We start from the raw sequence: 26,583 nt of genomic DNA, 5'->3' as shown, positions 1-26,583 counted from the left end.
CCCTTTAATGCATTTATTACACAATTTTCTTCTATCCTCTTTGATTTAGGTGACTACCTGGGATAAGCTGCTCCTATTGGTAGGATCCTGTCCTGTGTGCATGTGTTTGTGGGTCAATGTGTGATTGTACAACTGAGTATGTATTGAAAACGTGAGAAGAGTGTTGGTTTGTGCATTTAAATTCTAACCCGCTAGTTATGTGGCATAGCCGTGGGTCCTGGCTTTGAGAAGGGTGTGTCTACCTGGGTGTGCTTCAGTTTCTGCTGTCCATCAGATATAAAGCAGCTGATGAGACCAGAGTGAAATAGAAATATGAGTGCTGTGTCTAAACTAATCTTCTCACACTAACCAGAGGTCAGACTGTGCATGAAGTGTTGAATGGAAGTGATTGTCAGTCAGTAAGTACACTCAAGAAACGTGTTTACATGCACTGTAGTAACCTGTAATCAGATTTCTTTTTAACCCAAACTGTATTTTGGAAGCATTACTTGTGTTAATTGTTGTAGTGATATAATATGCTGCTTGCGAATGTTTTAATTTATTTTTTATTTTTGGGAGTGTATGTATGGGAAGGCTGAATGTGGTGAGATTTACAGGAGTTACTCTGTTAGTTTTGGTTTCAAAACAGATTTTGGGTGGAATTATTTTAAATACAAGAATGCATTGCTAAATGCAATAATCTGTCCTTTCACCCTGTTTCTCTGCTGCCACAGTGATACTTTCCTTGTCTGAAGTCTTTGTCCTACACGTTACATACATGTAAAAAGCTGGTTACATGTAAACATGGCCAAGAAATCAGCTTACTGGAGGAAGCTGACTGAAACCCGGTCACATTAGTGCACGTAAAGCACACCGAGGGAGAAAAAGATATTTAACAAAGGGATTAAAAATTAGCTCTTGAAGTCTTACTTTGAGTTTGAACACAGAGGACATTTAAGTGGCCTGTTTAAACATGCAGTCATCGGGTGCTCCAGTTTTCTGCTCGACTCTTTAGCTCCTGCTCGTTTCTAGCTGCTGATCTGAATGTTGGGCGTCTCTCACAGGTTTAAGGGATCCATCCACTTCCCCATCAGTCGCACAGGATGTTTCTGTCCAGTTGCTTTTAATGTCTGTTCTTCTCTGCAGCTGGCGTTGGGAAGTGAATATCAAGTGAAAAAGACGCTAAACTTGTGCAACTGGTGATGTATTGTTGTGACTAAAGTTTTTCTGTCTGTTTTGTTTCTGTCTAGGGCCCGCTGCAAACCCTGAGGTCGAGGTTCCCTCCCCGCTGCCTGCCACCTCAGCCCTGGAGGAGATGGCTCTGTACAGCAACAAGCGCAAACTGAGGCAGGGTCGCCGCAGCCTGGAAACCGCTGTGCCCACGTAACACCTCACACTGAGAGAAGAAATCCGAAGACACAATGCGAACACACACACACACTTACATACACTGTGGAACACTGGCAAAACACACGGATGCATCCACAGGAGGTGCAGAGTCACTAAAACACTACACACTGTCAGTAGAGCGAGATTTACTCTCCCATATATAACCACTGCAGAGACTGCGAAGCTGATAGTCGCCACACATACACATTCACTTATATCCTGCGTGCCAGTCTTGCCTTTACAGTCTGTGGATGAGTTGGCAAGGAGACATTGCTCAACAGTCCCTCGAGGGCAAGAAAGTGCTAGTGTGGTTAGTTAGGATTGCTACTTAACAGACCATTTCCTTTTGTTTGTTGTACACTCGGTTCGCCTATTAGAAGCTGATCTATTTTAACAAGGTGACCGACGTTTTTAGTTTTTTAATTTTTTGCACCTCTGATGATTTTGCTGTTCAAAAAAAAAACATACTGGAAGAGGAAAGAAATGGGTAATAGCTATACTAACTTGTTGAATGATATTTTTAGGCTTTCAGTGAATAGATTGTAAAATGTCAGGGGGGGTTTGAGACTTGGGCAGACAGGAGTGTATATATTAATTTAGGAGGGAACATCCTGCTACCTTCACAGTCACAAATTGTGGAGAGCTTTAAAAAAAAAAAAAAAAAAAACTACAAAAAAAAAAATAGTACATATCGTTTTTGCACTGCCACTGATCAGCTTTTTAAGAAGGTATATCTTAAATAATTTATTGTTTTTATTATTTTACTCAAATTGAAGGGCCTCTATTTTACACAGTTTTAACCTATCCAGTCCTTTTGAGTACAAAGAGGATGACTGATGCTTATCATAATTTATCATTTAAAATGAATTTTTCGGTGAGTCTGGAAGTCAAAACTTTTAGCCAATGAATTGCATATCACTTTTTAATCATGTAGTGTAACTTTATACACCCTTCTGAAGTCACCAGGGGTTTTTAAGGCAAGCATATCCTGCTTAGATTGCTTTGAACAAGGTCTGGCTGTTGCACATCACATGGTAACAAGTCATACCATAAATGTTGTGACTCTTGTCTCAGCAGACTTCAAGTGAGCATCTATCCAGATTTATTGATTGTGTAACATTCCCCTTGTAGAGAATATGACTACACTGGAGGCAGCAGCAGGCAGTTTACTCAACAGTTCAGAATATTGAATATCAAAGTTTGGGAACATGCATTTTTAGCATCATTTATTAATTAATGGTACTTACCCTGCCCTAACTAGGGTAATGTTTGTTCTTTTATTTTAATCAATGTGAACCATTCATTTCTATCCTTGCATTATCTGGAGGTATTCCAGAGTGACGTGAAGGTAGCAGGTGTTTTATTTTTCTGTCTATGGTTAATTTAAATCTGATGCCACTGAAAAATCATTTATTATTGTGTGAATAATGTACAAATACTGAGAGGAAAGCAAACTTTGGGTGTGAAACTGAGCCAGTCTTGACCTAGACCAAGTGTCTGGACTGCTGATGCATCTGGGTTTGGACAGGCTTGGTGCTGGGATGCTCTCTGCATGTATATTGGTTTGTTAATGGGAGAGCCGAGAGAGGCGGAACCGATTTTAAAATCCCTCTCGAGACATCGATCGCATCAGACATTCAGTTCATTGCTTGACATACTGTCAGTTTATGTATCTGGCAGGTATTTTTGCAGAATCACAGCATAGTAGCATTTGTGTTAATTTAATGTAGGGTCTTCTAATTATAGCTTTCCATGTTGCTCTCACTGACTGAAATTCAGTTTGTTTGATAACATTTGCAATGGCTGATATCTCTTTTTTTAACTTACAGTAGGTAAAAATTTTTTTCAGATGGTTTTCACTACATTATTAATGCAGTGTTTCAAGTTTTTTGTGTTATTCTGTTGTCTTGAGTTCTCTTCGGGGGCTATTTACTTGCAAATAGGTTGGAGGGAAAGGGTCAGAAGTCCTAGAGTCATGGGGTAGAGCTCATACAAGACTGTAACTAGTGAATTTGTACAACCAAAGAAGTCTATTTTGTGGTTCAGGAATAATAAATTTTACTTTTCATTTAAGAAGCTGATTCATTGTGTTTTGTCTTTTGTGCTTAGTTAATGTACAAACTTTACATACGAAAACAATGTAGAAATTAGATGTAGAAAACCACCAAGTGAAGCAAATAGTGGGTACATTAAAAAAAGTAAATTACACTCAATCACATTAAGCACTTGTTTGGATGCCGTAGTTGATGAACTTTAGTTTGTACATAAAACTCACTTCTCTTAGGTAACAGGTAGAATAGGAGGGAGTCGTCTCTGTCCGGGCCCAGCGGACGTGTTCCTCTGCACTGGAGTAAAGGACAGCGCTCTGCTATTCCTCTGTAGAGACAGAAACACCAAAGGTTTAATTTTTAACATCTGCACTTTACAGCAACTTTCCTAGCAGAGGATGAGGAAGTGTTTGGCCAGATGGGGCCATTATGACCAGATTACAACATTCACAACTGTGGTTTTAGACAAAATAAACAGTTGTTCATCAATGAGACACTCGCCCGTTTCTGTGTCCTGTAGCGGGCGTTGCAGAAAGACTCAGCGCTGGGGTCTTCTGCCAGAAGCTCAAACTGCAGCCGCTCCAAACACTGCTGGCCATCCTCTTCCTAAGAACATCAGGGAATAACAGAACTCATTGTTACAATACTTCAGTCACAACTTTTCCAGTAAATGTCAAACAAAAATGCTTTTTGCCACAACTCTATGAATTTACACTGCAACTGTGCTATTACATTTAGAAATATTAATATTTAGCCTCTACATGAGAGATGCATTGTTGGCTGTGTAGTAATGGCTATAGCTATCATATAGAGTTAGTATAATGCAGACTCACTTGTGCCTCAGTCTTGTCCAAATTTACGTTCAGCTCCTCCTCAGTTAACAGGAAAGACTTCTTATACCAGTTCTCAAATTCTGGGAAACATAGGAAATGTTTTTTTTTCCCCTTCTCTCTTAGCCACAAACTGTGTCTTATGCTATGAAAGTTTCAAGCTGTATCAGGAAGACAGCAGCTACAAAAGATATTTTCAGAACTGACCAGAGAGAAGGCGCAGCCTACACTGGTCCACAAGGTGTTGGCAGTAGTTGACCTCTGCCTTGATGTCACGCAGTGCCTCGTATCTCTGCCGGTAGTGAGCCTTCAGCTCTCTGAGCTGCAACAATAAAGTGGCATCTGGCTCCCCCTCCATACTGAAATACTGACCTTCATACAAAAACACACAAAGAAAAAGCTTTTTAATCTCAGGTCCAGCACTATAAACCCACGCTGTGCAGACAAGCATTACTCAAACACAAAAACCATCATTATACATTTCATTCAGGGTTTCCAAAGATATCTTGCAGTACTTATTTGAAAATATTTTGGTTAAACCACAAGACATTTAATGTGTGAGCATGGAAGTTCATTCATGACACGAATCACATTTTTCCAAATCAAAGCATCTTTGACTTGCTTCCTTGTTGCTAACAGAAACGTGTGAAATACCTTGGCCTCCTGTCATATACTTTTGCTGCTGTATGGTTGCCGTGGTGCAATCGATCTCTCTTTTGACAGTGTTGACCTCCTCAGTGAGCTGTCGAAGAAGACTGCGGCGTTCCAGCAGCATGGCCTTGTTCTCCTTAAGGATACAGTTGATGTGGCTGCCTTGTCCAATCTTAAAATCCTCAAAGGCCTCTGCTTTGGATGGAGGAGAGCTGAGCAGAGACAAAAAAAAACTAAGTGATCAGGGTCAAAAAACAAAACTATCTATTTACAGTTTTAGAGTAAAAGATATCTGTGCATAAACATTCAACAGACAAGACTAAATATCACACACATACTCTGTTTGCAATGGTTCATTGGCTGGTGGTTGTGACTCCTGTGTGTCTTGGCTCTCAGTGTCTGCTTCTTGTGACTCCTGCTCTTTCTCGGGCGTCTGGACAGGGTTCGGCTTCGTTTTGGACACACTCTCCACACGCTTCCTTGAAACCGGACTCCCTTCTCCCTGTCTCTTGTTTTGGCTGGATAATCACAGTGTGCCATTAGAATAACCATACCAATACAATTAGCTTGTGGTTAATATAAATGAATGTGTAATCAGTAAAGCAGGTGTTGGCTTGGTTACATATTGATCTCATCAGGGGCTGTTCATGTGTCAAACTATTAAATTCTGTCCAAGGTGTTTTCATCATTCTTTTAAAGGTCTATTGTAACCCAAAGTTGGATCTAGAATCATTTCAATGAAGACTTTTGATTTAATGACAATTTGAAAATATTGGCATTGTTCTTGAACCTTTCATAATTAAAAGACAGTGAATATAGGCTTCAGTCTAAAAATGTTCACTCACCTCTGTTTTTCCCTGGACTTCTTAGTTTTGGCTTTGGTGGAACTTGAACGTTGGGTGTTTTTCGGAGACTGGGCAGCCACCCCAAAGCTGCTAGCCTCCACATCCTCAGTGCTGCTTCTGGTATCCAACTCCTTAAGAGTCTACAAAGCAACATCCAATCAAAGCTCAGTCAGAAATAATTGTTTATTAAACAGGTTGTCACTGGTAATAACAAAAAAAAAAAAAAAAGAATTTACAGCTTGTATCCATGAGGTCAACCTCACCATGAATCAGATGTTGACTGACCTTGATTGTGGCTGTGTTAGCAGTTTGGTCCCGGTTCACCAAGTTGTAGGTCTGGCATAGCTGAGCCTTCACCTTCTGCTCCTGTTCGCTGTTAAAACACAGCACATGAACATATTTAACTACTTTCTATTAATTAAAACCTTGTTACATACTGAGAAATCATTTGAACAGATTAAATTACAATGCAGGGGGGAAATAACAGACTCGTTTGTATGAATATTCACTCTGTATTTTCAAACTACAGATTTCAAAACTAAACAAATACTTACTGCACAGCAAGTTTGAACTGGGCGAACACTGCTTGGACCTGCCTGATACTGATGATCTGTAATCACATGTCATACAGAGTGAAGACAGAGTCAGGCCAAAGTTTAGTATGTGAGAGAAAATATTAACAGCTGTGTTCTTTGTTATGTCCTCACACTGATTTCCTTCAGACTTCCATTGAGGTAACTCTGAACCTGGCTGTGGATTTCAGCCAGCTGGGCCTCAGATAACGGCTCGTATGTGATGCTTGGACGGTTCACCTGTTGAAAAAGAGTGAACAATGGGCATTTAAATTCTGATATGAAGCGGATGACATGTTTCTGATTCTAATGCATTAAAAAGACACATAAGAAGGCATCATATTTTACTTTAACACACCCTGTGAGTTATATACTTTAATATAGGTTGAATTACAATATTTTAAAGAAACTATTTCATTCTAAGTTAAATATTTACACACTTTTAACACTGAGTAAATGAAGATGAACAACTTCAGCCTATAAAGTGAAAATTTTGTGTTGATCTTAGATTCAACAAGGTTAAACAGGAAACAGGGACCAGTACAATAAACTAATAATATATTTTTAAATATATATGCCCTTTTCCTTGTCAGCTCTACTCACCAGCGTATTGTAGATGGACAGTTCCTCTTTCAGCCTCTGGACCTCCTTCTGAAGTTTCTTGATCTGAATCTAAACACAGAGGTGAATTTCATGAGATCTCTGTTGTCTGATGACTGACACAGACAGCACAGCACAATGCAGACTGTAAACAAAACCAACACATTATTTTTACCCATGTATTACCTCTTTTGTGTCATATAAGTTGGTATGTGTTATCATGTGAACTCACTGCTGGATCCATGTGTTCATTAACGGCAGGGTCAGTCCGGACACATTTCATTCTGCTGGCAAAACGCAGAGTAGAGAGCTGCAAAGAATATTAAGTATCATCCAGAGCTGAAGTGACACAACGTATGATATAAAAGAAGATGCTCTGTTAGTATCAGATATCCTACTGCTTACTGTTTCTTTTATCTGTGCAGCCTCACCATAGATGTTGGCCACAAGCACAGTGTTGCAGTTCCCTCCTACAGAAACAGACAGAATGCTATATTTCATTAATTTCACATTATCTTCTAAAAGTGTATTATTATACCACAAGGACCACTTTGACCATCAGCTATCAGCATTGTTAAAAACTACAGGCCTGGCAGTCTCACCCAGTGAGTCTTTAAGGGCATGTGTTAGCTTGGTTTGTCTGAAGGGGACATGGTCTCTGCGACGGTCTCCCAGAGCCAGGATGGCCTGTTCCAGGAACGACAAGGACTTGTTGATGTACATGGCTTCCTTTAACATCTGACCCTCTGACTGGAAGAACAGGAGGATGAAATGAAATGGAGAAAAAGTGAAGTGACGTAACAAATCCCAGAGAAAGGGGAACAAGAGCTTCAACATTTTGACAAGTAAAACTTGCAATAGGATGCATGCTTGTAACATCACACCTGGACATTGCCTCATTCAAAGCATCTCAAATGAAGTCATATTCTCAAACTCACCCCTGTCTTTCCCTGCCTCTCAGACCCAGCCAGATCCACCAGATTCAGCTTGGAGGCGATGTACTTGGCGTCAGAAAGAGTCCGCGAGCGAGACTGTGATTGAGAGACATTTTCTTCTTAAAATCACAGCTAAAAACAAAATGAAGTATGCAGGAAAACTCATGTTTGAGCACCAAGACTATTGTAAACAATACAATAAACCATAGATTTAATCTACCTCTATATGCACAGTGAAGATACAGTGGGACCTGGAGGAGTTCCTGTTCAGGGTATGACATCCAATAATGCGATTCATCTCTCCCTGAGTATAGACAGAACAGCTTTTTTCATCAAGGGAATCATGGAAATGATACAGTGCTTCCATCCTTGTTGACCAACACTGATTATAGAACATAAGAAATAAATACCCATTAAAAAAATATAAATAAAAACATAAAACTGTATCTCACAGTAAAAACTGTTAAAACTTTTTAAAAGAACCATTTATTCCCAAAGGATAAGAAAAGGGAGGAGCATGGTTTGCTACATGAGCAGAAACCGAAGTGGGATAAATATAGAAAATAACGGAAAATACTGGACCTTTAGATCACTCCAAAACTGAACCTTTTTGTTTTACCATCCTTAAAACTTAATTTTAGGTTGAAATATTCATTCAAATTAACAGTGCATCAGAAGTGACACACCTCAAATAGCAGGTTGAGGGCCTCCTCTTCGCTGTGGACTGGATGAAGAGACAGACCTCTGATGAAAACCCCTCTGCCCGGCTCCTCCATCACCACCATATCTCGAGGAGACAGGTGTGGTGAGCCTTGCAGTGAAGACAGCAGGTCCACCAGGGTCTCATTGTAGATTTCCAGGTAGGACAGGTGCACAGAGAAAGCATGCTCAGTCCTCTTCTCCACCTCCTGAAACACCTGAATACCATGTTAGAGATTTTTTTAAAACATACTTGCTCAGGTGTAGCAGTCGGGGGATTTCAGCAGTTAATAAATTCCCACAGTGCGAGTTACCTCCTGAAGGGCCCGAGGAATGATGCCTCGCTGCATGTATGATTCTGTGGATCCTGTCATGGTGTACGTTTTTCCTGCACCTGTCTGCCCAAAGCACATCACAGTACCTAAAAAATATACAACAACAAATGATGTTTACCACAGGACCATTCACTCATTTCACAATTAAGTAATAAAAAAACACTAAAACTGAAACTTTGAATCAATACAATTGAGGGAATAAAGGGCCTTTCCCTGACTGTTATAGTATCACACAAGATACAGAACAACATGAAAAAAATAATACACTTTGGTATGTTGACAGTAAGTAGGCTATTCTAATCTGATCCGATGCCACCTTCATGTATGAGTTTCCGACTTAAAAACAGCACTCACATCAACATCGAAGTTGCAATAACGACTGGGGAACATCTGATTTTTCTGAAAGCACCAATATATTTGACTTGGCACTTGCGAATTTCCCCTCTGGGAATCAATAAAGTCTTATCTTATATTACTTTATAATACGTAAATGCCTGAAAGCCAAATAAATATGGATGTTGAAAATGCTTGCAAGTCATTAACATGGGAATCCCCTCAGTCTCTACCATCCATCCTATAAGACATAAATGTGGCATGAATACTTGACTACACTTTGTGTTTAATGTGAATGGACAGATACCATTATAGCCGTCCAGTGTTCCCAGTACCACCCGTTGGCACACTTGGGCATATACTTCCTCCTGGGACACATCCTGCAGGACTCCTTGCAGCCGGAACGACCAGGAGCTCCGCTGACCTTTCTTGGAATCATGGAGCTTCCTGCAGTCTTTTTTATGATAGATGTTTACTGTCTGAGGAACAAACACAAAAATATTTGTGTGTGCACTATAACACACAGACATAAATTTGAAATTTTAAAAAGGTAATGAATATACTAAATATTGTATATGTATATATACAGTATATAAAATGAAGTTAGAGTTAGTCATACTGTATGGCTGAAATGACAAACATGACCTCACCTTCATCTATGAGATATGATTAGTTAAATTAGGAGATTGGGTGGTAAAAACAGATCAACCTGGAAAAGGATTTCTACGTTTGCAGTAAGGCTCTCAATTATTGCAATGGATGTGACACTGACAAAGTCAAAATGTCTTGGTCACTGTGCTGTGAGATAATTCAGAGACTATCAAGCTTTTTATCTCTGTATCTATTAGATATCTATATACAGAGTTAAGTAAAATCTAACATGAACATTATTACCTTCATGAAGATACAATTTTATTGTAGGGCTATTGTATTGGGCTGCATTAGTTTTAGCTAGATGGACCTAACGAAACTGTCATCTAAAGAATACCTTTAGCATAAATTATAGCAATTATTTTCATGACTTGCTTCAAATGGCTTGCTTTGTCCAACCAACAGTCCAAATCTGAAAAGGTATTCAATTTAACGTTTATATCAAAGACTAAAAAAAACCAACAGAAAAACCAGTAGCATGTTTGACTCAGAAATGACAAAGATAAAAACAGGTGTAACACCATTAATCATGGCTCCACTGCATCTAATTGTCCCTGTAAGACCGCATGCCAGTGAGCAACCTGGACCTGAACACCTAAACGAAGGGCAGCCATCATGAATGCCATTAATTGCACCTGTACTTTTGTGTAAAAAGGTCTCTTAAGCCAAGTTAAATTCACTTAAAATGGTTAAAATTTCATTTAAGCACGTTTCCAAAGATGGAAAAGCAAGCCAATGCCCAAATAAAAGTTAGACTGTACAGTAACGTGAAGCACTGATTTAACATTTAAGCTAGTGGTTAGCTTAAAGTTTAATTTTCAACCTCAACCGAAGAAAACCAACTCTTCAATTTACTGGAAGTTACCCAGTTTTATTCCAGACTGCCAAACTTTAATGCCCTTCCAACGCGATGTAATTGGCCAAATCTTAATGGTACTGGTGTTAAAACAAAGACTTTAAAGTTACCTGCCCGTCAGGAAGACATTCAATGAGGTCTTTGGCAAAGTTTGCCGTTGGTCTGATCCGGACAAACACTGTGACCTCACTACTGTGAGCCTTCATACCTCCTCTGCCCGAAACACAGCAGAGGAAAACTGAAGCCAACCAACTCACAACCTGTACAAATATCTGCTAAATCAACCTGAACCGCTCGGAAGTGAGGCTTTCAGCTCAGAATGGGTAATTTCAGCTCATTTGAACAGCTCCAGCCCGTCAACTCTCTTCAGCTCCTGTGGTTTCCATTCAGCGTCATGGCAACGGCCACGAGGGCTCGCGCCCGTTTCCATTCAGCGTCATGGCAACGGCCACGAGGGCTCGCGCATACCGGTGGCAACTTGAACTTAATAGTTTGTTTTTTTAATACACCTGAATTTAAACGTACACTTAAAAAATATACATAAATAGACATTAGAATTATCATTAAAGACGCTGATTACTCATTCTCAGTGGTGAATGAGTATTCAGTTCATTTACTTAAGTAAAAGTGAGTAGTGTAGTAATACTACAACGCAAGAATACTCAATTACAAGTAAAACTCCTGCACACAAAATGCATGGTAAAAGTAATAGGTATATGAGCTAAATGTATTTAAAGTATCAAAAGTACACATTAATGATTAATGGCTTCTTTTGAGGGTTATATTTATGTATAATTAATATTACTGGATTATTGTTATTTATGGATTAACATGTTAGAATAACTTCAATGTTTACCTAGTTAATGTAAAGCTATTTTACTTTATTTTTAAGTTTTTATGTAAAATCTTCATTTATAAAGCTGATAAATAAATGTGGTGGCGTAAAAAGCACAATATTTGCTTCGTAAATGTGGTGCAGTAGAAGACCAATGTAGCATAAAATGAAAATACTCAAGTAACATAAGATATTGTATATGTACTCCGTTAATTTCCACCACTGCTAATCCTATTTCAATATAGTGTTTTAATTAGTGAATTAACTGTTTAGATCAGCAAACTAAAGGCGTTTAAATTATACTTTTTTAAAATTCCAATTACTCATGCATCTTCCTATCCATGGAGGCTGGTTATTTAATTGGTAATATTGGTTAATTATAACCAATTTCTTAATTTGTGCATTTGAAACAATACATGTGAGTACATGTGAGTCCTTCCCACGGATGTAAAAAGAGAACTGGATACAGCGTCGGAGTCGGGGCCCCAATTATTCACTCTATGGGCCCAATGCGTCCATGGAGCATGCTCACTAGAGATTTCCACTGACCGAGACCACTAATTTCCAGTTTAGCCCCCCAGCTAACTAGAATGGGGATAAAAAATTAAATCGTGCAACTCTTCTAGACTTTCAAAATGTGATCAGACCGAATGGATCAAATTCTGATAGTGAAACGTGTCATTTCACGGGGATTGTGACGCTCAAAAAAATGTATCTGCTGATTTACAGACATCTGTTTCACAATGTAAGGCTCTGAGAAAAGGACTATTTGGGCCCAACAGGATCACGGGACATTGTAATTACACAGTTTGGCCACTGTGTCAAATTAGCTTCAAAGCCCGGTGCTGTTCCTGGGGGCTTGGTCTCTCCCTGTTCTCCCCGCGTCTGCTTTCAAAATGGCGGCCAGATCACAAAGTTTCTCATATTACAGCTAAACAGTACACTAATATATGTTACTGAAAACATTTGAGGCAATAAATAGGCCACACAGAATCCTGATCCATATTTGATCAGCACTGCCTAGTTTGACAGTTTCATCTGAGTTTTGTGAGCCGTGTCTTCAGATGCCACTTTCTTTTTTTTTCTCAAAATTTATTGAGTAAATGACGCACGCATCGGTGTTGGTCAGAGCTGCTGTTGCTCTAGTGCATCATCTAGTGGGGCTGAATGTCGTATATTGCACCTTTAATATCTGCACATAAGTAATCTGTGCAGACACTTAAGTTTTGTCCTCTTTAAATTTAAAGCTGCATTATTAAACTTTTTGCCACTAGAGGACAAAGGACATGTTGACAAAAACAAGCTGACAAATTCAGACACCAAATTTGACCAGCTTATAAAGTTATTATTTCTAAAGTGATAGCAAAAACTGAGCTACAAACATATAAAGTAGGCTGACAAACAGCAACAATAGCATCAATTTGAAGTTGCAGTTTTGGCCACCTGACTAACATAAGTCCAATATTCTGTTTTAGCTCTGGTTTGGGCTCCATCGACTTCTTTGAAAGATATGTGGTGCTTTGCTACAACATGTTCACCAGTCATTAAGTAACTTCCTAACATAATGTGCACCATAGTTGGTTACACAAGAGTCTCTACAAAGACTCCACCCACTGACATGGCCATGGACACTATATAACAGGTGTATGTGCAGTTGAGAAGGCTAATCTATGATCAAAATGAGAGTGTTTATACTACTCTGTTTGGTGGGAGTAAGTCTCATGGCATTGGCTGAAGGCGCGGTAAGATGGCTAAATTTCCCCAAATTTACTGATCTCAGATGTTGAACTGGCTGAACAGGATATACCTTTAACTGCTAAACTCTTGTAGTTTCTCTGTCTTATTCTGTATCTTATTATTGGGCTGTTAGATCTGAACTAAGTCAAACTTTACCTTTTTACTACAGAAAGAATTATTCTAATTCTGAGCTGCAAGGTTCTTCACTCAGCTACCCTTACTTTGCAATAACTTGAATGTTACTCAGGTTTCAATTCTCAATTTGATATAACTCAACTTAAACCAAGGGATATATTTTCTTTTGGACTTGGTAAACAAGCCAGTATAGAGCCCTAGAGCATGTTATCATGCCATTTCTATGAAATAAGTTCATTTATTGATTATTCTGCTGCTGTGTTTGAATGTTTGGATAGTGTCAATGTCCCCATTATCCAAACATTGTCATGCCCTTTGATATTAAGGTTTTTAATTCCAATTTCTAAAGGGGAGTAGAACACCACTTGAAAATACAACAAATCCAACAAAAGGTTAGGTTTTATGCTGCAGTCTAAAGATTTGAGAGAGATGAAAGGCACTTTTTTCAGCTTTCTCTGTAGACTCGAGCAGTGCATGTCCTCATTATACATTTATCTTGTGATGTTTACAGGATCTGGATATATTGTATGTTTTCTATGTCTGGCTGGGTCTGGCACAGAGCCTGTGGTGGGGGAGGTTTGGACTGATCATAGAGTTTTTTAATAAATTTCATTTTGTCCAACAGGGCAAGAAATGTTTGACAGTTGATTCTTAAACTCACAGATATTAGCTGAAAAATATCAAGATCAGATGATTAATACACATTTGAAATCTAATGTCAATGCAGATAAGGCCATATGGGAGTACAACACCAATGGAAAATGAGAAGGGGTTTAACTCAACAGACACACTAAACACCACAGCACAGGTAAGAAAACTTTGTGGGAGAAAGTAATTTCATTATTTTAAAAGAGGTTTTTGGAAGTATGGAAAGTGTTATATGTTCTTGATAACCTGCTTTGTCACCTGCTTTGGACAATTTGATGTGTTCTGATGAAACTTGCTCTCCAAATCAAACAAAGAGGTTAAGTGAGGGCTGCTGCAGACTATGAGAGACATTTACCCCACAATTGCCCAAGACTTTGGAAGATATTAAATGCCTAAATTAAATAAATCAATCTTCCATGTTTAAAAACATAAAGAGTACAGTCTAGACCTGCTCTATGTGAAAAGTGCCCTGAGAGAGTTGTGATTTGGTGCTACATAAATGAAAGTGACTTGACTAAACATCTGATGTCATGAGGGGAGGATAATGGCACTTTTTTAGCTTTCGCTCTAGGCATGAGTAGTGCATGGCATTTATCTTTAGATATCTACAGGATTGCTGGGTTTCTGTAGTGGGTTGTAATGGATAAGTTCCACCGTTAACTTGGTTTTCAATAAAATTACTTTGTCCAACAGTGCAGTGTCCTCTTTCTTCAAAATGACTTATGTTCTAATCTTCTAAATACAGTTCTTCAATATATTTGCAATGGCTTGAAGGTTAACTGAATGTCACTTTGCAGGCTTCCAATTTAAATTTTCATTTTGATACAACTGACTTAAACCAAGAGTTAAAATACATTTTATTTGTTTGATGCAAAATGTATGGGGTTATTTCTATTTCTATTAACCAGTTTAACATTATTCTGCAGCTTTTCCTCTGTGGTTGTCATGCCTTTTTTGGTAAATTATTCCTGGGCTATCACACTGAAACTACTTCATACTTAATCATTTTACCGCAAAATAATGTATTCTGGTTCTATCAACCTGACATTAGTTAGCAATGTTCTATATTTTTACAATTTGTGTGTGTCACCTACAGAGACGTGACTAAACAAAAGACAGGCTTCATCAGCACCTCATTTACTGTACTGCATTTAGTGGACTTTTTAAACAAAAGACTGTGAAAGAACCAAAAATTGATGAAAGCCTACAGACCAAAACCTAAATATATAAATACTTGTGATCCAAAGTATGCAGGATATTTTGGTTCTTTCAGTCAATGTTTTGACCCTGTCTGTAAGACTTTTTGATGTACTGACACTTTTTAGTCATTTTCAAACAGAGGACTAAATTTATATTTCTTATGTTTTGGGTTTTTTTTTTTTCCATTTCTAAGTATTTGGAGTGGGGGCCTACAGCATGTACAGTATCATTCTGCTGCTATTTCTATGAAACAGATTAACTTTTGGGTTATTTTGCTGCTTAGTTTAAAGTCCAAAGTCAACAACCTTGTAGGAAACAGCAAACACCCATGGTTATGTCATTGGATTAGGGTTTGTTTTTGTTTTTTTTAATTGAAGTGTATTGCTTTTTTCAGGCACCAGAGAGCACAATGCCGTCTAAAAGTACTAAGAAACCAGTAAGTAGACTTACCTTTCCTTTAAATATTTACAATATGTGCAAGTTTTCTTGTTGGGGGTTGGGAGAAATGTAATATAACAACATAGCATGACTTAGACAAAAACTCAGAGACAAGTCTCATGTTTAGGAATGAATTCCAGATTAAGTTATCGACCTGTTTATATTGAGCTATTAAATTCCTGATCCCCCCCCCCTTCAGGTCTCTGGTTTCTGGCATCGCCTTGAGGATGATAGCGGGTTCCCACCAACACCTGCTAATGGAGTGGACACACAGGTCCTGAACTCACACCACAATTAATACTTATGATACTGTACAGCTGTACCGTACACAGTTGTCTGTGTTTGTGTCTTTCAAGAAAGCAAGAATGTGTTTCGCAATTATTACATATATTTAATTTAGCTTTTTTAAATGTAATCTTTTCCAGTGAATAACAAAAAGAACAAAGAAGACACAGCGGAGGGGTTTGACTCTACAGATGACTACACGATGCAAATGTAATGAGGCCAACGTCATCAGGATGAAGACCAACCAGGCGATTTAATCGTCCTGCTTCTGCTTCTTTTAAATAAACATTGTATTAATTTGAATTGTTTAAAGTCATTTTTTTTTGGCTGAGATGAAATATTTTACAATACAGTTTATCCACCATTTGATAAAATTGACTAATTGACTGATATTAAAATGACAGCAGGGTAAAAGGTCTTCAGTTGATATTATAGCTAGAAGTGAGCAATAATACAGTCATCTATCCTTGAACAGCATATATAATGTCACACTGATATTGATATCTATTGTGGTATAGTAAATAAATCTTCTGAAAAACTCAGTTGGCAAACTGTTTTTGGAAAGAATTAGGCAACAAACAAATGAAATACCTTACTAATCAAGGTACAATTTTGCCATAAAACAGTTGTGATACTGTTCAATGTTTCACCACATTGCCCAAAACTGCCTTATACAAGAAGATATATTACGAGATATTTTAAAGGATAGCTTTCATAAATAGTTTCAAACTGTTTTGTCATAAACAGTATATGGCAAAATCTCTGTTGACTCTGTATATCATTGTACATCATTGCATTGCCCAGTCCTACAGAAGGCCAAGACTTCATTAACCAGGCCCTTTACATTTAAATCTAATGAATAAAGACCAAAATGGCCTCTTCTGAAAACAGACTTAAACCAGCAGGGATCAAAGCTCCCTAAGATCTTTTATGAAAAGGACGCATAAATCCAGTCACTGTAACTCTCTGGAACCAAAGTCATGAAAAGCTACCTGTACTACACAACCGCAATGAAGGCTGAGACAGTATGGCTCCCTATAAAGAAATCCATCTGGTGTAAAACCACAACTAAACATTTGTTCCAGTTAGCAAATTAATGTTTTTTTATTACTCTTTTAGTGTAAAGATATATATGTTAAAGAATCTATGTTTATAAGGGGCACAGATGAAAAAGAAATTATTGACATTGTTAAAAATCTCAAGAGTAAGAAGTCCGCAGACTGGAATTGAATTGACATGTTCACAGTTAAAAATATTGAATGTACAGCAAAACCTGACTCATATCTGTGACCAGTTTCTACAAACTGGTGTATTTCCAAGAAAAATGAAAACAGCTAAAGTCATACCAATGTATAAGGCTGGAGACAAACATGTACTCTAAAACTACAGACCTTTTTCCTTGCCTCCACAATTCTCAAAAATACTGGAAAAAATATTCTATACAAGACTAGATGACTTCATCACAAAACATAATGTATCGTATGAACAGCAATATGGATTTAGAGCTCATAGGACAATGTCATTTGCACTTACAGAATTTGTAGAGGAAATAACAATGGCAATAGAAAATAAAGAGTATACAGAAGGGGTATTTCTGGATCTCAAAAAGCATTTGACACAGTAGACCATGACTTACTTTTGATTTATATTCAATAGATTTATTTTGTTTTGTTCTTTTAACATGTTCGAAATAAAACCCAAAAAATTGTGGTGAAATACGAGAACAGCGATGCTTGAAAATGAGAACAGTATGTAGACTTTGTGTGAGTGCGCAATTTTATATTTTGCCAACAAATGTACCAAGTTGGACTTTGAACTAGACTAGAAGTGAAGCACAAAACACCTTTGCAGTGCAGAACTTTGCCCACCTCCACCTACATGGACACTATAAAGCCGGTATATGAGCAGATACAAAGCTAATTTTTGTTCAGGATGAGAGGCCTTACTCTACTCTGTTTGGTGGGACTTATTTTCGCAGCCTTGGTAAGCCACTGTGATAGATTTACTGATGATTCTGACAAGGAAATAACTTAAATAAAAATAATAACGTCTTTTATTACTGTATAAGTTTTATGCGTTGTGCATAACACTGGCTTTAACCTGCTAAATAAATTACTGCTACTTTGCAATGACTTTAATTTCTGCAAATTGTTTTGCGTAACCAGCTGGAACTGATACAAAGCAATCCTACATTAGTCCTTCAGGTGCTAATTACTATACTCTATATTTTATAATTATGGCTGTTCAACTAAAAAGTGTTAAACATGTTTCACAGAGCTTGGAAGTACTTTTTTGCAAGAATTAGTCAATAAACAGGAGCATGTATCATATGGCTGCAATTTCTTGATTGATTGATTATTTTGCTGCTTTGTTTGAAAATCAAATGTCAATGAGCTTGCAGGACCAAGGTAAATAAAATGTCAAAAAGGATATGTTATTGTCTTTCATTTAATTAAAGTGTTATGCATTCTCCTTCCAGTGGTCAGAAGGAGGCATGGTGCCACCTGAAAGACAGAAGAGGGAAGAGGTAAAAATGCTGTGTTAAAAGTAGAAGCAGGAGAAAGTGATTTTATTACTGATCTGATGTTGAACTGGCTGAACAGGATATACCTTTAACTGCTATACTCTTGTAGTTTCTCTGTCTTATTCTTTATCTCATTATTGGGCTGTTAGATCTGAACTACGTCAAACTTTACCTTTTTACTACAGAAAACAATGTCGTCTAAAAGTGCTGAGAAAACACAGGTAGGTAGACTTACCTTTCATTTAAATATTCACAATACAAGTTTTCTTGTTGGGGGTTGGGAGAAATGTAATATAACAACATAGCATGACTTAGACAAAAACTCAGAGACAAGTCTCATGTTTAGGAATGAATTCCAGATTAAGTTATCGACCTGTTTATATTGAGCTATTAAATTCCTGATTCCCCCCCCTTCAGGCCATTGGTTTCTGGCATCTCCTTGACAATGATAGCGGGTTCCAACCAACACCTGCTACTGGAGTGGACACACAGGTCCTGAACTCACACCACAATTAATACTTATGATACTGTACAGCTGTACTGTACACAGTTGTCTGTGTTTGTGTCTTTCAAGAAAGCAAGAATGTGTTTCGCAATTATTACATATATTTAATTTAGCTTTTTTAAATGTAATCTTTTCCAGTGAATAACAAAAAGAACAAAGAAGACACAGCGGAGGGGTTTGACTCAACAGATGACTACACAATGCAAATGTAATGAGGCCAACGTCATCAGGATGAAGACCAACCAGGCGATTTAATCGTCCTGCTTCTGCTTCTTTTAAATAAACATTGTATTAATTTGAATTGTTTAAAGTCATTTTTTTGGGCTGAGATGAAATATTTTACAATACAGTTTATCCACCATTTGATAAAATTGACTGATACTAAAGTGACAGCAGGGTAACAGGTCTTCAGTTGATATTATAGCTAGAAGTGAGCAATAATACAGTCATCTATCCTTGAACAGCATATATAATGTCACACTGATATTGATATCTATTGTGGTATAGTAAATAAATCTTCTGAAAAACTCAGTTGGCAAACTGTTTTTGGAAAGAATTAGGCAACAAACAAATGAAATACCTTACTGATCAAGGTACAATTTTGCCATAAAACAGTTGTGATACTGTTCAATGTTTCACCACATTGCCCAAAACTGCCTTATACAAGAAGATATATTACGAGATATTTTAAGGGATAGCTTTCATAAATAGTTTCAAACTGTTTTGTCATAAACAGTATATGGTGAAATCTCTTTTGACTCTGTATATCATTGTACATCATTGCATTGCCCAGTCCTACAGAAGGCCAAGACTTCATTAACCAGGCCCTTTACATTTAAATCTAATGAATAAAGACCAAAATGGCCTCTTCTGAAAACAGACTTAAAGCAGCAGGGATCAAAGCTCCCTAAGATCTTTTATGAAAAGGACGCATAAATCCAGTCACTGTAACTCTGTGGAACCAAAGTCATGAAAAGCTACCTGTACTACACAACTGCAATGAAGGCTGAGACAGTATGGCTCCCTATAAAGAAATCCATCTGGTGTAAAATCACAATTAAACATTTGTTCCAGTTAGCAAATTAATGTTTTTTTATTACTCTTTTAGTGTAAAGATATATATGTGAAAGAATCTATGTTTATAAAGGGCACAGATGAAAAAGAAATTATTGACATTGTTAAAAATCTCAAGAGTAAGAAGTCCGCAGACTGGAATTGAATTGACATGTTCACAGTTAAAAATATTGAATGTACAGCAAAACCTGACTCATATCTGTGACCAGTTTCTACAAACTGGTGTATTTCCAAGAAAAATGAAAACAGCTAAAGTCATACCAATGTATAAGGCTGGAGACAAACATGTACTCTAAAACTACAGACCTTTTTCCTTGCCTCCACAATTCTCAAAAATACTGGAAAAAATATTCTATACAAGACTAGATGACTTCATCACAAAACATAATGTATCGTATGAACAGCAATATGGATTTAGAGCTCATAGGACAATGTCATTTGCACTTACAGAATTTGTAGAGGAAATAACAATGGCAATAGAAAATAAAGAGTATACAGGAGGGGTATTTCTGGATCTCAAAAAGCATTTGACACAGTAGACCATGACTTACTTTTGATTTATATTCAATAGATTTATTTTGTTTTGTTCTTTTAACATGTTCGAAATAAAACCCAAAAAATTGTGGTGAAATACGAGAACAGCGATGCTTGAAAATGAGAACAGTATGTAGACTTTGTGTGAGTGCGCAATTTTATATTTTGCCAACAAATGTACCAAGTTGGACTTTGAACTAGACTAGAAGTGAAGCACAAAACACCTTTGCAGTGCAGAACTTTGCCCACCTCCACCTACATGGACACTATAAAGCCGGTATATGAGCAGATACAAAGCTAATTTTTGTTCAGGATGAGAGGCCTTACTCTACTCTGTTTGGTGGGACTTATTTTCGCAGCCTTGGTAAGCCACTGTTATAGATTTACTGATGATTCTGACAAGGAAATAACTTAAATAAAAATAATAACGTCTTTTATTACTGTATAAGTTTTATGCGTTGTGCATAACACTGGCTTTAACCTGCTAAATAAATTACTGCTACTTTGCAATGACTTTAATTTCTGCAAATTGTTTTGCATAACCAGCTGGAACTGATACAAAGCAATCCTACATTAGTCCTTCAGGTGCTAATTACTATAATCTATATTTTATAATTAAGGCTGTTCAACTAAAAAGTGTTAAACATGTTTCACAGAGCTTGGAAGTACTTTTTTGCAAGAATCAGTCAATAAACAGGAGCATGTATCATATGGCTGCAATTTCTTGATTGATTGATTATTTTGCTGCTTTGTTTGAAAATCAAATGTCAATGAGCTTGCAGGACCAAGGTAAATAAAATGTCAAAAAGGATATGTTATTGTCTTTCATTTAATTCAAGTGTTATGCATTTTCCTTCCAGTGGTCAGAAGGAGGCATGGTGCCACCTGAAAGACAGAAGAGGGAAGAGGTAAAAATGCTGTGTTAAAAGTAGAAGCAGGAGAAAGTGATTTTATTATTTTCCGAGACAGACCCATGCAATTCAAACGATCACTGACAGGCCTTCTGAAAATTAGTGGATGTTAACTAGTCGTAGTTACAGCACAGACTAGAAGACCATGCAATAAAAATGACATAAAAATTAGCATAATGCTGATACAGCGTGAGCTCCAAAACATGCTATAACTTGTGCAATACTGTGGGAAAATGACACCAGGGCAGAAGAGGTGAAATTAGCAACTGCAAAAATTACAGCAAGCCTAACAAAAATGTTGCAGTCTGTAAATGGGGTAGACAAAATATTGGGAACACATCTTGGTATAATGCTCTTTAATTCAAAAGCAACACAAATTATAGTCTCTGAAAATTACCATAAAGCTGAATCAACACCTCTCTAAAACAGTTTCAACAAAACTTGAACCATATAACTTACATGAAGGTAGGATTTATTGCACAGCTTTTAGATCAGACTGCAGTAGTTTTGGCAAGGTATACCTAATAAACATACAGTGTAGATAACAGACTCAAGAAACTTGCTTGAATCATGTAATCCATCACAGCTCTGCATTACTGTTGTGTCAAAGTTACTTTATTGTTATGAGGTCATGCAGTAAAGACTTTTTAAATCAATCCGTGCTTCAACAGCATTATAAAATAACTATAGCGTAATGCAGGAACTCCTGGCTGTTCCTAGAGGTCAAGGCTGAAAACAAATTGGTGAACGAGCTTTTGCTGTCGTTGCTCTTCTACTGTGGAGAAGCAAAATTAATACACATCTTCAAAAAGCATTTTAAATCCCATGTTTTCTTTGGCTCTCTCTCTCTTATACCATGTATTTTGTGAGTTGTACACTTAATCCTGTTTTTTTCTCTGTCTTTTATCTACATCTTTCTCCTTTTCTTTTTTCTGTAAAACACTAGGTGTTTTATGCTGCAGTCTAGAGATTTGAAAGAGATGAATGGCACTTTTTTCAGCTTTCTCTGTAGACCTAAGAAATGCATGGCTTCATTATACATTTATCTTGTGATGTTTACAGGATCTGGATATATTGTGCATTTTCTATGTCTGGCTGGGTCTGGCATAGAGCCTGTGGTAGGGGAAGTTTGAACTGATTATAGGGTTTTTCAAAAAAATTTATTTTGTCCAACAGGGCAAGAAATGTTAGACAGTCAGTTTTTAAACTCACAGATATTTGCTTAAAAATATCAGGATCAGATGATTAATACACATTTGAAATCCAATGTCAATGTCACTTTAGAAAAAGGATTTGCTGAGGCGTCCTGGGGTTACAACACCAATGGAAAATGAGAAGGGGTTTAACTCAACAGACACACTAAACACCACAACACAGGTAAGAAAACTTTGTGGGAGAAAGTAAATTCATTATTTTAAAAGAGGTTTTTGGAAGTATGGAAAGTGTTATATGTTCTTGATAACGGTGTCACCTGTTTTGGACAATTTGATGTGTTCTGATGAAACTTGCTCTCCAAATCAAACAAAGAGGTTAAGTGAGGGCTAAATTATCTTCCATGTTTAAAAACATAAAGAGTACAGTCTAGACCTGCTCTATGTGAAAAGTGCCCTGAGAGAGTTGTGATTTGGTGCTACATAAAAAACTTGGTTTTCTATAAATTTACTTTATCCAACAGTGCAGTGTCCTCTTTCTTCAAAATGGCTTATGTTCTAATCTTCTAAATAAAGTTCTTCAATATATTTGCAATGGCTTGAAGGTTAACTGAATGTCACTTTGCAGGCTTCCAATTTAAATTTTCATTTTGATACAACTGACTTAAACCAAGAGTTAAAATACATTTTATTTGTATGATGCAAAATGTATGGGGTTATTTCTATTTCTATTAACCAGTTTAACATTATTCTGCAGCTTTTCCTCTGTGGTTGTCATGCCTTTTTTAGTAAATTATTCCTGGGCTATCACACTGAAACTACTTCATACTTAATCATTTTACTGCAAAATAATGTATTCTGGTTCTATCAACCTGACATTAGTTAGCAATGTTCTATATTTTTACAATTTGTGTGTGTCACCTACAGAGACGTGATTAGACAAAAGACAGGCTTCATCAGCACCTCATTTACTGTACTGCATTTAGTGGACTTTTTAAACAAAAGACTGTGAAAGAACCAAAAATTGATGAAAGCCTACAGACCAAAACCTAAATATATAAATACTTGTGATCCAAAATATGCAGGATATTTTGGTTCTTTCAGTCAATGTTTTGACCCTGTCTGTAAGACTTTTTGATGTCCTGACACTTTTTAGTCATTTTCAAACAGAGGACTAAATTTACATTTCTTATGTTTTGGGTTTTTTTTTTCTTCCATTTCTAAGTATTTGGAGTGGTGGCCTACAGCATGTACTGTATCATTCTGCTGCTATTTCTATGAAACAGATTAACTTTTGGGTTATTTTGCTGCTTAGTTTGAGGTCCAAAGTCAACAACCTTGTAGGAAACAGCAAACACCCATGGTTATGTCATTGGATTAGGGTTTGTTTTTGTTTTTTTTAATTGAAGTGTATTGCTTTTTTCAGGCACCAGAGAGCACAATGCCGTCTAAAAGTACTAAGAAACCAGAGGTAGGTAGACTTACCTTTCATTTAAATATTTACAATATGTGCAAGTTTTCTTGTTGGGGGTTGGGAGAAATGTAATATAACAACATAGCATGACTTAGACAAAAACTCAGAGACAAGTCTCATGTTTAGGAATGAATTCCAGATTAAGTTATCGACCTGTTTATATTGAGCTATTAAATTCCTGATTCCCCCCCCCTTCAGGCCCTTGGTTTCTGGCATCTCCTTGACAATGATAGCGGGTTCCAACCAACACCTGCTACTGGAGTGGACACACAGGTCCTGAACTCACACCACAATTAATACTTATGATACTGTACAGCTGTACTGTACACAGTTGTCTGTGTTTGTGTCTTTCAAGAAAGCAAGAATGTGTTTCGCAATTATTACATATATTTAATTTAGCTTTTTTAAATGTAATCTTTTCCAGTGAATAACAAAAAGAACAAAGAAGACACAGCGGAGGGGTTTGACTCAACAGATGACTACACAATGCAAATGTAATGAGGCCAACATCATCAGGATGAAGACCAACCAGGCGATTTAATCGTCCTGCTTCTGCTTCTTTTAAATAAACATTGTATTAATTTGAATTGTTTAAAGTCATTTTTTTTTGGCTGAGATGAAATATTTTACAATACAGTTTATCCACCATTTGATAAAATTGACTGATACTAAAGTGACAGCAGGGTAACAGGTCTTCAGTTGATATTATAGCTAGAAGTGAGCAATAATACAGTCATCTATCCTTGAACAGCATATATAATGTCACACTGATATTGATATCTATTGTGGTATAGTAAATAAATCTTCTGAAAAACTCGGTTGGCAAACTGTTTTTGGAAAGAATTAGGCAACAAATAAATGAAATACCTTACTGATCAAGGTACAATTTTGCCATAAAACAGTTGTGATACTGTTCAATGTTTCACCACATTGCCCAAAACTGCCTTATACAAGAAGATATATTACGAGATATTTTAAAGGATAGCTTTCATAAACAGTTTTAAACTGTTTTGTCATAAACATTATATGGCAAAATCTCTGTTGACTCTTTATATCATTGTACATCATTGCATTGCCCAGTCCTACAAAAGGCCAAGACTTCATTAACCAGGCCCTTTACATTTAAATCTAATGAATAAAGACCAAAATGGCCTCTTCTGAAAACAGACTTAAAGCAGCAGGGATCAAAGCTCCCTAAGATCTTTTATGAAAAGGACGCATAAATCCAGTCACTGTAACTCTGTGGAACCAAAGTCATGAAAAGCTACCTGTTCTACACAACTGCAATGAAGGCTGAGACAGTATGGCTCCCTATAAAGAAATCCATCTGGTGTAAAACCACAATTAAACATTTGTTCCAGCTAGCAAATTAATGTTTTTTTTTATTACTCTTTTAGTGTAAAGATATATATGTTGGACTTTGAACTAGACTAGAAGTGAAGCACAAAACACCTTTGCAGTGCAGAACTTTGCCCACCTCCACCTACATGGACACTATAAAGACGGTATATGAGCAGATACAAAGCTAATTTTTGTTCAGGATGAGAGGCCTTACTCTACTCTGTTTGGTGGGGCTTATTTTCGCAGCCTTGGTAAGCCACTGTGATAGATTTACTGATGATTCTGACAAGGAAATAACTTAATAAAAATAATAACGTCTTTTATTGCTCTATAAGTTTTATGCGTTATGCATAACACTGGCTTTAACCTGCTAAATAAATTACTGTTACTTTGCAATGACTTTAATTTTTGCAAATTGTTTTGCGTAACCAGCTGGAACTGATACAAAGCAATCCTACATTAGTCCTTCAGGTGCTAATTACTATACTCTATATTTTATAATTAAGGCTGTTCAACTAAATTGTAAGTGTTAAACATATGTTTCACAGGGCTTGGAAGTACTTTTTTGCAATAATCAATGAATAAACAGGAGCATGTATCATATGGCTGCAATTTCTTGATTGAGTGATTATTTTGCTGCTTTGTTTGAAATCAAATGTCAATGACCTCGCAGGACTAGGGTCAAAAACGATACTGGGAAAAAGCCCAATGTTATTGTCTTTCATTTAATTCAAGTGTTATGCATTTACCTTCCAGTGGTCAGAAGGAGGCATGGAGCAACCTAAAAGACAGGAGAAACCCAAGGTAAAAATGATGTGTTAAAAGTGGAAGCAGGAGAAAGTGATTTTATTATTTTCCAAGACAGGCCCATGCAGTTCAAGAGATCACTGACAGGCCTGAAAATTAGTGGATGTTAACTAGTCGTAGTTACAGCACAGACTAGAAGACCATGCAATAAAAATGACATAAAAATTAGCATAATGCTGATACAGTGTGAGCTCCAAAACATGCTATAACTTGTGCAATACTGTGGGAAAATGACACCAGGGCAGAAGAGGTGAAATTAGC

General features: G+C 37.1%; 2 protein-coding genes and 2 long non-coding RNA genes across 23 annotated transcripts in view; 3 read left to right on the top strand and 1 right to left on the bottom strand.

Annotated features, from left to right (window-relative positions):
* The window catches only part of scrib (scribble planar cell polarity protein), a 68,550-nt gene extending 65,101 nt beyond the window's left edge, over window positions 1-3,449 (top strand). For 14 of the 16 annotated variants that reach the window (XM_067577510.1, XM_067577506.1, XM_067577502.1 and 11 more), the window contains one exon: window positions 1,230-3,449. In XM_067577510.1, the coding sequence (XP_067433611.1) occupies window positions 1,230-1,366 (137 nt within the window). In that variant the 3' untranslated portion in view covers window positions 1,367-3,449. Of the gene's footprint in view, window positions 1-49; window positions 80-1,229 lie in introns of all 16 variants that reach the window. The other 2 variants (XM_067577512.1, XM_067577508.1) reach the window with 1 other exon arrangement.
* kif9 (kinesin family member 9) overlaps window positions 1-26,583 on the bottom strand; it is a 51,802-nt gene that overhangs the window by 24,107 nt on the left and 1,112 nt on the right. For 2 of the 5 annotated variants that reach the window (XM_067577521.1, XM_067577520.1), the window contains exons 1-20: window positions 10,834-11,143; window positions 9,524-9,695; window positions 8,863-8,969; window positions 8,536-8,766; window positions 8,070-8,153; window positions 7,853-7,945; window positions 7,517-7,664; window positions 7,320-7,384; window positions 7,147-7,224; window positions 6,918-6,986; window positions 6,450-6,554; window positions 6,297-6,352; window positions 6,028-6,115; window positions 5,743-5,882; window positions 5,236-5,415; window positions 4,901-5,109; window positions 4,454-4,618; window positions 4,250-4,329; window positions 3,918-4,022; window positions 3,644-3,744 (exon numbers count right to left, since the gene is read on the bottom strand). In XM_067577521.1, the coding sequence (XP_067433622.1) occupies window positions 3,649-3,744; window positions 3,918-4,022; window positions 4,250-4,329; window positions 4,454-4,618; window positions 4,901-5,109; window positions 5,236-5,415; window positions 5,743-5,882; window positions 6,028-6,115; window positions 6,297-6,352; window positions 6,450-6,554; window positions 6,918-6,986; window positions 7,147-7,224; window positions 7,320-7,384; window positions 7,517-7,664; window positions 7,853-7,945; window positions 8,070-8,153; window positions 8,536-8,766; window positions 8,863-8,969; window positions 9,524-9,695; window positions 10,834-10,929 (2,367 nt within the window). In that variant the 5' untranslated portion in view covers window positions 10,930-11,143 and the 3' untranslated portion in view covers window positions 3,644-3,648. Of the gene's footprint in view, window positions 1-1,278; window positions 1,376-3,643; window positions 3,745-3,917; window positions 4,023-4,249; window positions 4,330-4,453; window positions 4,619-4,900; window positions 5,110-5,235; window positions 5,416-5,742; window positions 5,883-6,027; window positions 6,116-6,296; window positions 6,353-6,449; window positions 6,555-6,917; window positions 6,987-7,146; window positions 7,225-7,319; window positions 7,385-7,516; window positions 7,665-7,852; window positions 7,946-8,069; window positions 8,154-8,535; window positions 8,767-8,862; window positions 8,970-9,523; window positions 9,696-10,833; window positions 11,144-26,264; window positions 26,297-26,583 lie in introns of those variants that run through there. The other 3 variants (XM_067577523.1, XM_067577518.1, XM_067577522.1) reach the window with 3 other exon arrangements.
* Window positions 13,190-16,304, top strand: LOC137172913 (uncharacterized). The gene is made up of 5 exons (XR_010925070.1): window positions 13,190-13,300; window positions 14,158-14,238; window positions 15,673-15,714; window positions 15,916-15,990; window positions 16,142-16,304. It is a non-coding gene; the product is annotated as an uncharacterized lncRNA (long non-coding RNA).
* On the top strand, window positions 18,479-19,331 carry LOC137173235 (uncharacterized). The gene is made up of 4 exons (XR_010925139.1): window positions 18,479-18,528; window positions 18,711-18,746; window positions 18,943-19,017; window positions 19,169-19,331. It is a non-coding gene; the product is annotated as an uncharacterized lncRNA (long non-coding RNA).

Source organism: Thunnus thynnus, chromosome 21 (genome assembly GCF_963924715.1).
Source record: "Thunnus thynnus chromosome 21, fThuThy2.1, whole genome shotgun sequence".
NCBI lineage: Eukaryota > Metazoa > Chordata > Actinopteri > Scombriformes > Scombridae > Thunnus > Thunnus thynnus.
This window is presented reverse-complemented; position numbering and strand designations above follow the sequence as displayed.